Raw genomic sequence first — 14372 nt, forward strand, 5'->3', positions numbered from 1 at the left:
ACAAAAGGTTCTTTTCCCTTGACTCATATAAGTATATCCTATAAATAGTGATATCTATAGCATCATTTTCACTCAAGATAAATTCTAGTGTTTTGTTTTTTTTTCAGACAATATACTCTGATGTGAGATGAGAAAGATGATTACCGATCAAAGGCTGAGTTAATCATTAACTTGCAATGAATCTGAAAATGTGTATTAGGTGTTTTTTAAAACAATCTGTGCTGACAAGTTGAAGAAGTTATATATAACTGCTATGCAAATCACCTTTCATTCAGAAGGCTCCCTGACCCATAAAACATAGATATTCTTTAGTAACTCCTTTTGTGCTATATAATGTGAAATGCTATAGTTTTATATTATGTCATCTAAATATTTGGTTTTAAACTTACTGACTTGGCTTTCAGTATGAGATATTGGAACCTAAGGTTTGATTGCCAGCTCTGCCGTGAAACTTTTCTGATTTTCAGTTTCCATAAGTTTCCTTTTCCATAAAAGGAACTTTTGTTAACAAACATGCCCTTTTTTGTTTATTTGTCTTAAGTCACATTGAGTACAGTAGGGAAAGGTACATTCTTACCTACAGATTTTGAAACTATGAAGCAGAGCTGCCTGTTAGAAATATAATGCAAATTCACAACTGTAAGTCATACATGTAATTTTAAATTTTCTAGTAGCCCCATCAAAAAAGTAGAGAACCTGTATAATTAATTTTAGTAATAACTTTAACATAGTATAACCAAAATGTTATTTCAATATATAATCAATATGAAAAATTACTGAGATATTCTACATTCTTTTTTCCACAGTAAATGTGTGAAATCCAGTGTTTTATAATGATAGTACATCTACGTTTGGACTAGCTACATTTCAAGCCCTCAGAAGCTGGTGACCATATTGGACATCATGGCTCCACAGAATAACTTTAATGCTTATGTTAGAGCATAAATGTGACATTCATACATTCATAGAAAATGAGTTGCTTTTCCTAATAAGCTTTAGCTTTCAATTCAAGTTATATAGTTAGTAGCCAAACCCAAAATGATTTGTAGTCTTTCCTTTGATTTCTGAAAGACTCTTCAGCAAATTCTATAGAAAAATGAGGATTCCCACAGACTTAAATGTTCATCTTTTTTTAAGCTGAGACTATTTTACACATATGGTACTTACTGAAAACAGACCACTTGATGGGACAAAATTGGCTCAAAAGCCGTCTTATTACTGTGTATAAATGCTTCAAACCTGACCTTAAAACAGAAGTCAACTTTATTTAAACTAAAATGAAGCAAATGCTTTTCATAGTTACTTTACATGTCAAGGATCCCTTTTCAGTATGAAAATACTAGGTTTAAGCCTGTTGGGCCTTGCTCCTATGGAATTTTGTATCATCCATTTGCAACCTGGGCACAGATCAGCTCATCCACCCTCCTGGGTAGCTGTGGGACTTCCCTGCCCTCAACCCCACACAGTGTCCCTGCTTCCTCCTCCCCCGAGGAGATCTCGAGTCACCCAGGGTCACGGTCTGGACCTTCTGAGTGCTGTGGGCAAGTCTTCCAGCCCCCTGAAACTGGATAATAGATTCTTCTGTGGTGACAGTGGGGACTTAGCTTCCCTTTACATATGCTTTACATATGCTAGGGCCGTGGGTAGAGAGTCTTTTTAACCAGCCTGTGCTCAGACCAGCCCCAGAAAACCTGCTGGAGTCTGTGGAGAATGGATGGCTGGCGAGGTTAGAGGAGAACCTCCAGGGGTCCACTTGCCCCAAAGCAGTGTCCACCCTCTCTGGTTTCAGAGTTCCTGGAGTTGCCTCTGCATCGTCCCCCGTTGCCCGTTGTCCTCACGCAGCCTTATCACGGCTACGGAGGAGACACTGCCTGCCGCTCCTGCTCCGCGCGCTCCGTGGTAGACACAAGGCCCTTGCCCTGCTTCTCACCTGCCCTCACTGACGTGGTTGCATTCCATTACTCCCCAGTGACCTACACAAACACCACTTTCAACAAGCTGAGTAAACTCCAGCTTAGTAATAAGAATAAATTTTTATGCAATGATTGCTGAAACGCTTCTCTCTTAGAACAGGGTGGCAGTGTTTAATCTCGGGTCCATGGACTGCACCGTTCCCTCTCCTCCCCTGCACACACTGAAACCTCCCGCCCTAGTCCATGGCTGTTTCTGTATAAAAGCTTCTCTCAGATCATGACGTCTGTGATCCAGAAAATGTTACATACGTTGGAATCTCGCTCTACCCACGACCTTCCTTTGTAAAATGGTACGTACACACATGCAACCCATAGCATCCATGCTCCTCCAGCCAGTCGCCCAGGCGGGCTCCTCCTCCTCATTCTGCCTCCTCGGAGTCAGTGACCCTTCCTCTCACCTGTGCCTCATTGCTTTATTCATCTTCTGAATTAGCCACTGTCAGGCCTTGCTCATAATATTTTACCACTAAAACAGTAAGTCTCAAACCTGTTTGTTTTGGTTTTTGGTTTATCTTGAACGACTCTAGTTCTTCCTCTTACTTTTCAAAGAGCAGTCTTTAACATGAAAAGCAAAGGCAGTGTTCAGAGGATTAGGGGTGTGGTGAAGGTGTTGTGAAATCAAATAATAGGATGTTGCAACTTTACATAATTATAAGTCATTTTCCCTTTTACTCTGATCTTTTCTCAGCTTCACCCCAGTCCCTCTATTTATAGACTCTAGTTACTGGAAAGTAGGTCCCCTTTAGGCTTCCAGAATGAGTTATTGCCCTTTGTTGCCATTCTTTTCAGCACTTCACAGTGATCAGTTCATCTATTTGGGGTAGAACAGATCTGTATTTAATCCAGGTTCAACCATTTACAGGCTAACCTGTGTGACCTTGGGCAAAACTTAAACTTAGTGAGTCTCAGTTTGTTTCCTTATTTGAATATGGAGATCCCAAGTGTAAAAGTATCACTCATAGGCCGCAGAATACAGTGGACACTCAGTGAACATCCCTTCTCTTGTCTTTCTCACCCAAGCATCCAAGTTTTAACCTATGGCTGTGATGTATTTCCCTTCTACCATGTTTATTTTCTATAGAATTTAGTGCATTACTGCTGCTGCTGCTAAGTCGCTTCAGTCGTGTCCGACTCTGTGCGACCCCATAGACGGCAGCTCACCAGGCTCCCCCGTCCCTGGGATTCTTCAGGCAAGAACACTGGAGTGGGTTGCCATTTCCTTCTCCAATGCATGAAGGTGAAAAGTGAAAGTGAAGTCACTCAGTCATGTCTGACTCTTCACGTTACTAGTGATTAATAAATGGTATGGGAGTTATCTGACTCTATATTCACCCTATAGGGTCAGATAATTAAGCCAAAAACTTCAGGTTAGACAGAACCTTGTAATAAAAGAGTTGCACTTAAATATAAAATAATGATTTCTCTAAAAAATTTACTTAAAAGGCAAGTAATTTGGCCAGAATCTAATATGTTGGCTGTTATCATTTTCTTCAAAATAAATCTGTTCAGAGCCCCAGCTCTGTTTAGTTCTTGCTCGTTTCTGATCCTTAAGCCATGACCCTGTTGTTAATGTGGAACTTCCCTTGCACATAGCTCTCTCTCCCTGATTCCCCTGACGCTGAGAGCAGGTGAGGGGGAGATGCGTGAATCCTCTCTCAACCCTTCGCCTCTGAGCCACCACCGCTGTCCGCTCTCGTGTGTGAGTAACACACTGTTGACGACATAGTCCCCCGGTTAAAAAAAGAAAAAGGAGAGGAGGAAGACACAAAACGAAATCTCAGAACTTTCCAGTGTAACCAGAATAACTTTAACACCAGATAATAACATTTGTAATGGTACTTCATTTTTATCTGCTGAAAATCAGTCGGTGATAACATTTTGCAAACGGAGAAAGAAATGAGAAAGTGAAGTGGGTTATCTGATGACATCAGGTCTTGCAGCATCCTGAGCTGATCAGAGCCATCCTCTGTCCACTCTCTCACTCCCACTGTTGGCTTTAGGAGAGAGTGGCTATGGGGTAGCCCTGACATAGTCACAGGAGCCCTTGGAAAGTGGGTTTTTCTAGTGGTTGTAGAAGAGGAAGTCAGTGTATGGGCTGCTTGACAGGGAATATGAGTCGTCCCATCTGACAAGCAGAAGGGACCGGGGACTACCACAAGGCACAGAATTCTCCTACCAGCAGGAGGGAGCTTGCAGAGCCTCCTGACAGAAACTCGGTCGACACCTGTGACACCCTGAGCCGAGTGCCTGGTGACACCACCGGGATTGGTCCCCGTGGAATCTGTGATTTAAACCCCCGCAGTACATTGTGATGTGTTAAGCTGCTGAGAAATTTGCAGTAACTTTAGGCAGCAATAGAAAACATGAGGATCAATCCCTGTTTTTAATTTAAGGGTGTGAATTCTTTCTTAAACAGACTTCTTAGTGTTGAAAGCCTCATTCGGAGTTTAAGTCACAAGAAGTAGGTATTGAATGTCTCCACTTCAGCAGGACCTGTGCTGATGCTAGGGATGAGTTACCAAGACCCACCCTCTATCTAGTGAGAGGAGACAAGAGGTAGCAACACAGTGTGGCGAGTGCCTGGCATCCTGTCCTGGGGCTGTAAGCACAGAGCCGGTGATAACTGGGTGTACCCCAGGAAGGTGACGAGGGCTTCTTACACCAAAGGGGACAAGTCTATTCCCAGCCAGTATGTGTCAAGGATTCCTTTGAAGAAAATAATTCAAGTTGAATGAACGAACATAAGTTTAGGGTTTTATATTGAGTTTAAAGAGTTGAAGGAGTGGGAAAAGTTTTAATGTCATTTTAAAAGATGTGGTGTATATTATGTTTGATTGTTGGCCTTTCAGATTTCTCTTGTGGATTTGTAACACCAGCAAATAGAAAGGGAAAAATGATAACTTAGTGTATCATGAAAGCACTTTACCTTTGTACCTCATTGATCAATTTCTTTCTGAGGTTAACTTACCAGATATGGTACTTTTCACCTTGTTAGCTCAGATCATCCTCAATCAACAACTATCTCTGTACTATTACTTTACTGCAGGCCGTGGTTCTCAACGCGTGGCCTGTGGCCCCCAGGACTCCTGGAGACAGGAGGTCCCAAGGGCAGAACTGCTCTCACGGTAACAGCAACACTTTGGTCTTTTCTCCTGTGTTGGCACTTGCATCAACGGCCCAGGAGCAACAGTGGGTAAAACGATTGGTGCTTTGGCACCAAATGATACTAATAGTCATTAAATTCTACGTCACAACACGCTCCTAGAGGAAAAAATGCCAGAGTCATTTAGTAATATCCTTGATGAAGCAGTAAAAAAAACCATCTTGACCCTTTGACTGCATAACTGACAGGCAAACTGGGGTTCTTTGGACTTTGGCACCTGGCAGATACTTTCTCACAAATGAGCAAGGTAAGTCTCTCTCCTCAGTGAAACAGTTGATAGCATTTGTTGCCAGTGATAAAATTTGAGCTTTCAAGCAAAAATTAAAATATGAGAAAACATGTAGCTACTCCGTGTGGTGGTGGTGGTGATTTAGTCACTAAGTCGTGTCCGACTCTTGCAACCCCGTGGACTGTAGCCCGCCAGGCTCCTCTGTCCATGGGATTCTCCAGGCAAGAATATTGGAGTGGGTTGCTGTTTCCTTTTCCAGGGGATCTTCCCGACCCAGGGATTGAACCCCAGTCTTCTGCATTGCAGGCAGATTCTTTGCCAACTGAGCTACGAGGGCAGCCCATAGGCTTGATAACTTCTCAAATCCTTCAAGCTTTTCTGATGAGTGATGATATTAATTAATGTGATTTTTATATTGTATAACAAAATATGTCAACTCAGTGAACACTATTTTCCATATACCCAATGCAAAATGATACATGGATATATTCAAAGTGCTCGACAGAACAACCAATTTTAATATAAGAATAGGAAAAGTGTATTGATAAGGTTTTTGATTCTACATTGCAACTGGCTTTTGAGAAACTACCACTTGTTGAGTTTTGGTTTAGTATCAAAGAAGAATATTCACAGTTATCTGAAGAAATTATTAAAATAATCCTTCCCTTTCAACAATGTATCTGTGAGGTCAGATTTTCTTCTTCTACTTCAGTCAAGATAACATATCAAAATGGAGATCTGAAGGTAAAAGCAGATATAAGAATCCAGTTGTCAAGGAAAAAAAAAAAAAGAATCCAGTTGTCTTCTATTAAACCAGTTGCAGAAGGGAGAGTTTGAGGGGTAATTCACCTGAAAGAAAGCACAGTTCTAAATTCTAAAATGTACTGTCTTAGAGATGCGTGGTTTGAATTTTGAGGAGCAGAGTATTCATTTATTGGCCCTCTTTCCCCTTTCCTCTTTCCTTTATCCATTCCGCGAATACTTATTGAACACATATTCCAGGACTTGATAGGCGTTTTATTTGCGTTGTTCAGTAATCCTCACCTTCATCTTGTGAGGTATGATTCCACCCATTTTACATGTGGGAATACTGAGATTCTGAAAAACTACATGACGTACCTAAGTAGGCATAGCAACTGAGTGGTGTTTGAATGTTTGGGATTTGAACTCTCTGCCTCCAGTTCCCGTGTACTTGAATATTAAACTGTATCATTACTCATTGAACCCACTTGGCAACAAGAAGATGCCAGCACTGTCTGCTGTTAGTTCCTTGGGACACATGCTGTAGACTTCAGGGTCACCAACTTGGATTTAAATCCTATCTCTGCTGCTTAACATCCTGTGATCTTGGATGAACTACTTACCCTCTCAGAACCTTGGTTTTCTTCTCTGTAAAACATAAATCACAACACCTGACTTAGGGGTAACTTCTGGATTAAGTGAGGAAACATATGGAAATCATCACTGTATGGGGAAGTGGGAACATGAAGGGCCCTCCACACTGTTTCATTTTAGCAGTGGTTCCGGCGCTCTGCTTGGAGTCCTGCTGGTGACATCAGCCTTCTCCAAGTGGCCCATGGTTCTTTCCAGACGCTTCATCACCGTAGGGCCCAGGGCAGGCCACACTCAGCTGGCAGGGTGGTTTGGAGCAGCAGTGGAGAGAGGGGCTGAGTGGTGAGTAGTTGGGGCGGGACGAGCAGGACGTGGGTGCCTGACCGTGCCAGCACAAGTTCTCTCCCCTCTGATTATGACGTAGCTGTGTCCAGAAGGCCTCTGCCTTCTCATCTATAAATGTAGAGATGACGCCACCCACCTCTGTGGATGAGTGGCACAGATGCAAAGGCACGGCTGTAAGGCACTTCCTGGGTGTCCAGGACACATTAATTCCTTTCCCTACAACATGTTCCTTCATTTCTTCAGGAGAATTTAACAGATGTCCAGTAGAGACCATTCCTTTGCCTCTGAAGTCGGGCTCATGGAATATTTGTCCTTTGTTAACCTTAAGAGTTTTTCCAGTTCCTGCTCAGGAAATCTGCAAAGTCCTGGAGCTCAGCATTATCTGGGAAAAAAAGCTGCTGCGTCACAACCAGTCATGGTCCTAGATGTGACAGTCACATCAGATCTGAGTCAGGTGTTTATTGTGGTGGAGCTTAGGAAAGTTTTCCAGGTTACTTTAGAGTTCTCATTAACACAAGAATTATTGTATCCTTTTGGGGTATATTAAATCTGTTCTTCTTTGGGGGAAGGCTTGAGAAGCTCAGATTCTCAGAAGAGGAAGGGAAAGCACGATACGAAATAATTTGGCTTCTATTTCACCAACACCAGACTTCTTTAGAGTTTAATACGAAGTAAAGTACCACCATAACAGTTCAGGCCAGGTGAAATTCCTCATCACAGTAAGTTGGTGGAGTGTTAAAATTCCCCTGGCTTCAGTTGATCAAATGTACAGCCAATTGAAATGGAACTCAAGACCCTCACACACAGCCTGTTCCTGCATGGTGAGTTTAGTGGAAATCTGGTTACATGAAAAATGGGGACTGGCTCCCTGGACAGCAGGTTTCTCCGCGAATCACTCCACTTACCAGCAGGCCCACGACCTGAGCCAGGAGGAAGCTGAGCCACTTTTTAGTCCTTCCCAGAACCGCATCCTCAGAGGCTGACAGCATGTGCGACAACCTGAGTTACTGCCAGCGGCAAGTAGGTCATTTCTGGGAATGCTGCTTTGGGGGTGGCTCTCAGGGACCCTAAGTGGCACCCACTTGGTGTCCACAGGAGGTGTGGGTTTTATTGGCTATGATGTCAGAGCAGTCTTTACCTGCAGGGACCAGCCTGGGTGGCAACCAAGCTGGCTTTCTTGGAGTGTTTTCCAACCCCGGACAGAAAAGTGGCCATTGAGCGGGTGCAGCTCTGACCGCTTCGGCTGAGGTGCCTCTTTGTCTGACGTGATTCCTGTGCCAGGGACGGAGACCACACGCTCATTTCACAGATGTCATGTACTGTCAGCTGTGGTCCACTCACTCAGCATCCAAGATTTTATGAACTGGGCTCTTCAGGGAGGCCACATGGTGTATTGGTAATGAACGTGGTCTCTAGAGCCAGGCGTCTTACATCTGAACCTGGCTTTGCCACTGACCGGCTCTGGGCCTCTGGGAAAGTTACTTACCTTCTCTGTACTTCATTTTCCTCCTCCGGAAAAGGCAGATAATGGCCTCTATAAAGTGTTGAGTACATAAGAAGTACTTGGCTAAGTGTGAGTTGCTGTAGTTATTGTGTGCTACATGGGTAGGGTGGTCTGATGGTAGCCTTTCCAGTTTGGGAAAGTACTGTGGGCTTCCTCCTGTGTGGGTGCTGAGTGTAGACAGGAGAGCTGTCTTCTCGAATCCATCCTTGATATTTAGTACCCACGCCCCGCTTCCAGTACCTGCTTTTTCCATCTTTCACCTTTGCTCCCTGCTGGGGATGTATAGCTGGGATCAGTAGATGAAGGTCTGTGGCCTGACTTGACCACGTGCTTCTATGTGAGCTTAGACAAGGTACTGAACCCCTCTCTGAGCAGGCATGGAGGATTTGGGACGACTTGAGGCTGCCAGGTATCTTGGAAAGGTGGAGTAATTGCACATTCTATTTTCCCAAGATGATCGAGGAAGAAACACTTGTTGGGACTATCTGGTGGTTCTAAGACTTACCTGATTGTCCCTGTGAATGAAAAAGAATCCCCCCCGCTCCCCCATACAGGGAGATGTGTGCTGAGAAAAGCACAGGGCAGGGTAGGGGAGGATCCAGAAGACTGGGGGCCATACTGGCTGCGCAGGACCCAGCGGAGTACCAGCCAAAAGAGATGGAGTTTCCCTCCTGCTCGGTCTCGTGGTACTGAGTGCAGCAGGGGCTTCTGTCCCCGTTGTCTTCGCAGTGACCCTGTATTCCTGGAGTTGTGCAGCGAGCGGAGCTGTCTTACTTTAAGCGCTGACAGTAGTCACAACGTGAGTACCCACCCATGCTGACCTCTGATTCTCAGCTTCCTGTCTTGGCAAATAAAAATCTTGGACCAAATGAACTTCTGATTTCTTTCAGGATTAATATGATACAAAGCGATACAGATATGCACTGTCTATTCTATCACCTGGTTCTTCCTCTTCGTAGTACTTGATGCAGTCTTTTTAGATTTTGCTTTGGGTTTTTCTGTTCTGTTTTTTACGTACTTCTTTTGTGTCTCCAACACCTGCATCCCCATTTTCAGGCACCTAGAAAGGAAGCTGCCGTGTACAGGACAGCAGCACCAGATCGTGTTCGGCACATTTTAGGTGGTAATGAATATATGCATATGCCCACATAGACACCTGTAACCAGGCATTATAATATAGTGTCATAAATTTGTCTGTAGAAACTAAGTGATCAATTATTCTTTCTTTCCTCACATACTCCCCTCCCCAGTATGCAGCACATTGTTATTTGGAGATTAGCAGACTAGAATTAAGAATGGTCATATAGGGAGTTTGGGATTGGCATGTGTACACTGCTGTATTTAAAATGTGTAATCAACAAGGACCTACTGTATAGCACAGGGAACTCTGCTCAGTAATATGTAATGACCTAAATGGGAAAAGAATTTGGAAAAGAATAGAGATACATGTATATGTGTAACTGAATCACTTTGCTGTACACCTGAAACTGAGACGTTATTCATCAACTGTGCTCCAATATAAAATTAAAAAATAAAAGAAAAAAAAACCCAAGGGCAGATGGGGAAACAATGGTCATATTTTCTGTCTTTTTAAAACTTGCACAAAGTAGCGGTGCCCTTGTGTGCGCAGGTAGTATCAAGGGACAGTAACTCCTGACGTCAGAGGAAGCCCACAGTTCAGGGCTGAGGACACTTGATTGGGGAGGTGCTATGCCAAGCGTCTGTGGTGTCGGTTGGATCCTTTTATATACACAGTGGAGGTGGTCAGCAGGAGGCAAACTCTAAACCTTAGAATTGTGCTCGCTCATATTATTGAGATTTCATATTGCTTTTATTATTTGGCCACAAAAATGGACATAATCCTTGTTGGCTTTAACACACCTACTAGTACTGCTTTTGCTACCCATCTTGCAAAATATAAGACAAGGCCAGAGCTTAAATTAAAATCCTCAGCTTCTTATCTCCTTCCCACAGGAAAGCAAATCTGTGTTGAAAACCGTAAAATTAAGAGGAGAGCAAGGATAGCATAATTTAGCAAAAATTCATGGCACCAGATTCTGAGCTATATGACTGGAGGGATAGGTCAGACATTAAGAAGATGCTGCCTGCTAATGCAAGTTCCTTAAGGTGGTGCTCTGAAAATAAGAAAGGCACGTAAAATGTGTGTGTGTTATTTATATATATATAAATATATATATATTTGCAGAAGATTTCTGCATTGCTTTACTCTTTTTAACTACCCTAGGAAAATATCTTTGTAGATTGTTTGGCAATTATGCTTCTTATGAGACTTCTGAAAGGGAACTCGAAACAGTTATTCTCAAGTATAGTTGAATTTCATTTGTTTTAGCATTTGAGTGTTGAGATTTTCGCTTCCATATTTAAAGGGGTTTATAATAATAACATCCTCACACCCACCCACCCCCCACTTCCTCTAGCACTCTGAATTCCTTATATTTGAGAAGCTCATTCTGTGTATTTGGCATACTGTATCATTAACACTTGAAAACCATGGAAAAAAATTTTTTTAACCTTTTACACATTTATATGCATAGATGTCTGTGCAGAGGTGCGTAGAGAAAAGGCGTGTGGCTTTGATAATGGTGCTCTACTTAATAAACGCCAAGGGCTATAGGAGCATGCGAGTTCTACTGTTAGAGGGGAGCTGGTAATTATAAAATAAGGGGAAATCTAGCGAGGAGAGCATATCATTGTCTAAAAAAGTGTGATTTTTCCCCCCCTCGCTTTTTTTTGGTTCATAAGTTTCTTTGGGTGGAGATTGTAATGATAGGGTGTAAAGAATTACTAACTATAAAGAGAATTAAGAGTTACTAGAAAGATTACTCCTAATTTTCCTGAGGATGGTTCTTTCTGTTGGAACCACATACTTTTTACATCTTATTTGTAAAACAACAACAACAACAAAAAGGGACATAATCAGTGTATGTAGTAGGTACAGCCGTCATACACAGTTGTGTCATGGTTCTCAGCCATTCAGATTTGTCCCTACACTTTAAGCAGTTTACACTGTGCATTTTTCAGGGACTTACACAAAAAAATTTTAATAATATGTTCTTTTCTGGAGAAAGTGATTTCACATGTATTTTAGTCTGTAGAATAGTAACAGTCTATTTAAACTAGCATGATGAAGGCATGTTTGAACGAGTGAATTAGAGAATATTTAGAATTCATTAGAGTTTATTCCTTTTAAATTCATGAGTTACTTATTATTATATTTCTAAATAGATATTTTTCTGAGACAGCCTAAATTAGGAGATGAGTTTAAAATCAGAAACATATTGTGCATATAATTGTGTTGAATTGTGTGTGTGGGGTAGTTTCTTTTAAAACAATCCTCTAATCAGGTTAAACTGCCTGAGTCTTGTTTGTATTACTGATGTGCTTAGTAAGCACTTTATTGAGGGGGCAGTATGCATGGGAGATTCAACTTTAACACCAAACAACAGAATTCCAGATTTCAAATTGAAGTCCAAATAAATAACCTGAGCCTTTAATGAGTGTTACTATTATATAGTCTTAGAATTCCAAATTAAATAGTAAAATTTATTTTTAAACAAGTAAGAGACATAAAATATGTTAAATATAAATGTCAAAAATTTGAAGTGTTCTTATAAGCTATATTTTTCATTATGCAGTTAAACCCAAGATTAGAAATTCCATTTTATCTGTTAATACTTTTGGAAACTAGAGGAACTAAAGATGAGCTAAGCAGCTCTAAAGCATGATAAATGATGGTCATGTTTGATTGGCGAAACCATAGAACATGAAAAAAATGGTATAATTTGGCTCTTAAGGATGTACAATTCTGTTTGTGTGCACATGAGCACACGCATGTATGTGCGTACGCTCAGTTGTGTCCAACACTTTGCAACCCTGTGGACCCACCAGACTCCCCTGTCTGTGGGATTCTTCAGGCAAGAATACTGGGGCTGGTTAACATTTCCTCCTCTAGGGGATCTTCCTGACCCAGGGATCGAACCCACATGTCTTGTATCTCCTGCATTGGTAGGCGGGTTCTTCGCTAGCTGGGCCAGATTTACTGCTCCACAACTCTAGGATTATGAATTTTATAAACTAAGATGATGTCATTACAGCAAATTTATATATACGAGGTTGTTTAAAAAGTTGCCTTTTAAGTTGGAACATTTATTCATTTATCTATTCAACGTTTATTGAATGCCCATTTTATGCCAAACATATGTAATGAATAGAGTTACTAAAACATTCATAACTTTTGCTCCAGAAACTGTTTATTGACTTAAAGCTAAGGAGATAATCCAAAAGGGGTGTAAATATGTATATATAGAGAATTGATGTCATGGAGTAATGGTGACCAACCTAAATCTCCAAAGGGGCCTAGGTTAAATAACTGATCGTTTTCTTGGTGGGATATTCATGTACTTAAGGCATATTTAACATGAGAAAATCCTGAAAATCTTAAGTGGGTAGAGCAGATACTTCAGGTGTTTAGGTCTGGAGATAATTCTTGGTTGACTTTTGAGGAGAGAGGAGACAGGAGCTGGGAGTCCATATTAACTGTTGTCCTTGTGGTTACTTTGCAGTCAAATAAAGTGCCCGTGGTGCAGCCATCCCATGCGGTCCATCCTCTCACCCCCCTCATCACGTACAGCGACGAGCACTTTTCTCCAGGATCACACCCGTCACATATCCCATCAGATGTCAACTCCAAACAAGGTGAGAGCCTTGCTGCCCAGGCCTCTTTGGATAAGGAAGAGCCTCGTCTCACCAGTCTGAGTGACCTCACCGGTGCCTCTGCTCATGTCATAACACATTTGTAGGAGATAAGAGTAATTTATTTGATAGCAATTTTTTAGTAAGCATACAAGAATTTGTTGTTGGCCTTTTCTTTTTCGGGATAAAGAAAAACAAAAAAAATAGTGAAGGGTCATTTTCATCGTGACAGCTCTGAAGATCTATGATCACAATATAAACCAATATGTTGTGAAAATATATTACAAATTCAGTCCTTGGCGCCCCCTGCCATATTCATTTATTTCAGCATGTACTACGTGTTGATGATAGTACTGAAAAAGAAGTTAGAAAAAGGACAAAGTTTTTCTTCAAATGTTATATTTTTGAGACTTGTGATTTCCTTTGGTTTCAGTAATATCCCTGTTGTGTTTTCTTTTCTTTTGGTTGTTTCTCAACAAAAATTATATTTAAAGTACAAAGGGTTTCCCAGGTGGCGCTGGCGGTAAAGAATCCACACGCCAATGCAGGAGACCTAAGAGACACAGGTTTGATCCCTGGGTCAAGAAGATCCCCTGGAGGAGGGCATGGCAACCCACTCCAGTATTCTTGCCTGGAGAATCCCATGGACAGAGGAGCCTGGCAGCTACAGTCCATAGAGTCACAAAGAGTCAGACACGGCTAAAACGACTTAACACACACACACATAAAGTACAAAACCATCTCTGTCTAAAGTCAAAACAGACTAAGTGTTGGTGGCTCAACTGTGTCCAACTCCTCATTACACCATGGACTATAGCCCACCAGACTCCTCTGTCCATAGGATTTTCCAGGCAAGAATACTAGAGTGGGTCTGCATTCAAAGCAACATGAATATTCTTTGGCTTCTCTACACTTTTACCAAGTTCTGCTTCTGTGTCATTTACAGAGAAACATACATCATAAGAAGTCTCAAAAACCAAAACGCCTGTTTCTAACGTGAGGCATGAGGGTTGGTGTGGTTGTCGGACGGACACAGAGCACAGGCCCTCGAAGCCTTCTGGTCCCAGCACCCTAAAGCAGGCCTTGAGAGAGGGGCAGTTTGCTCACAGGGGA

General features: G+C 42.0%; 1 protein-coding gene across 2 annotated transcripts in view; it reads left to right on the forward strand.

The window, feature by feature from the left end:
* LEF1 (lymphoid enhancer binding factor 1) overlaps nucleotides 1-14372 on the forward strand; it is a 120235-nt gene that overhangs the window by 67512 nt on the left and 38351 nt on the right. For both annotated transcript variants that reach the window (XM_068974891.1, XM_068974889.1), the window contains exon 4: nucleotides 13130-13262. In XM_068974891.1, the coding sequence (XP_068830992.1) occupies nucleotides 13130-13262 (133 nt within the window). The remainder of the gene's footprint in view (nucleotides 1-13129; nucleotides 13263-14372) is intronic.

This window comes from Capricornis sumatraensis, chromosome 7 (assembly GCF_032405125.1).
Source record: "Capricornis sumatraensis isolate serow.1 chromosome 7, serow.2, whole genome shotgun sequence".
Lineage (NCBI taxonomy): Eukaryota > Metazoa > Chordata > Mammalia > Artiodactyla > Bovidae > Capricornis > Capricornis sumatraensis.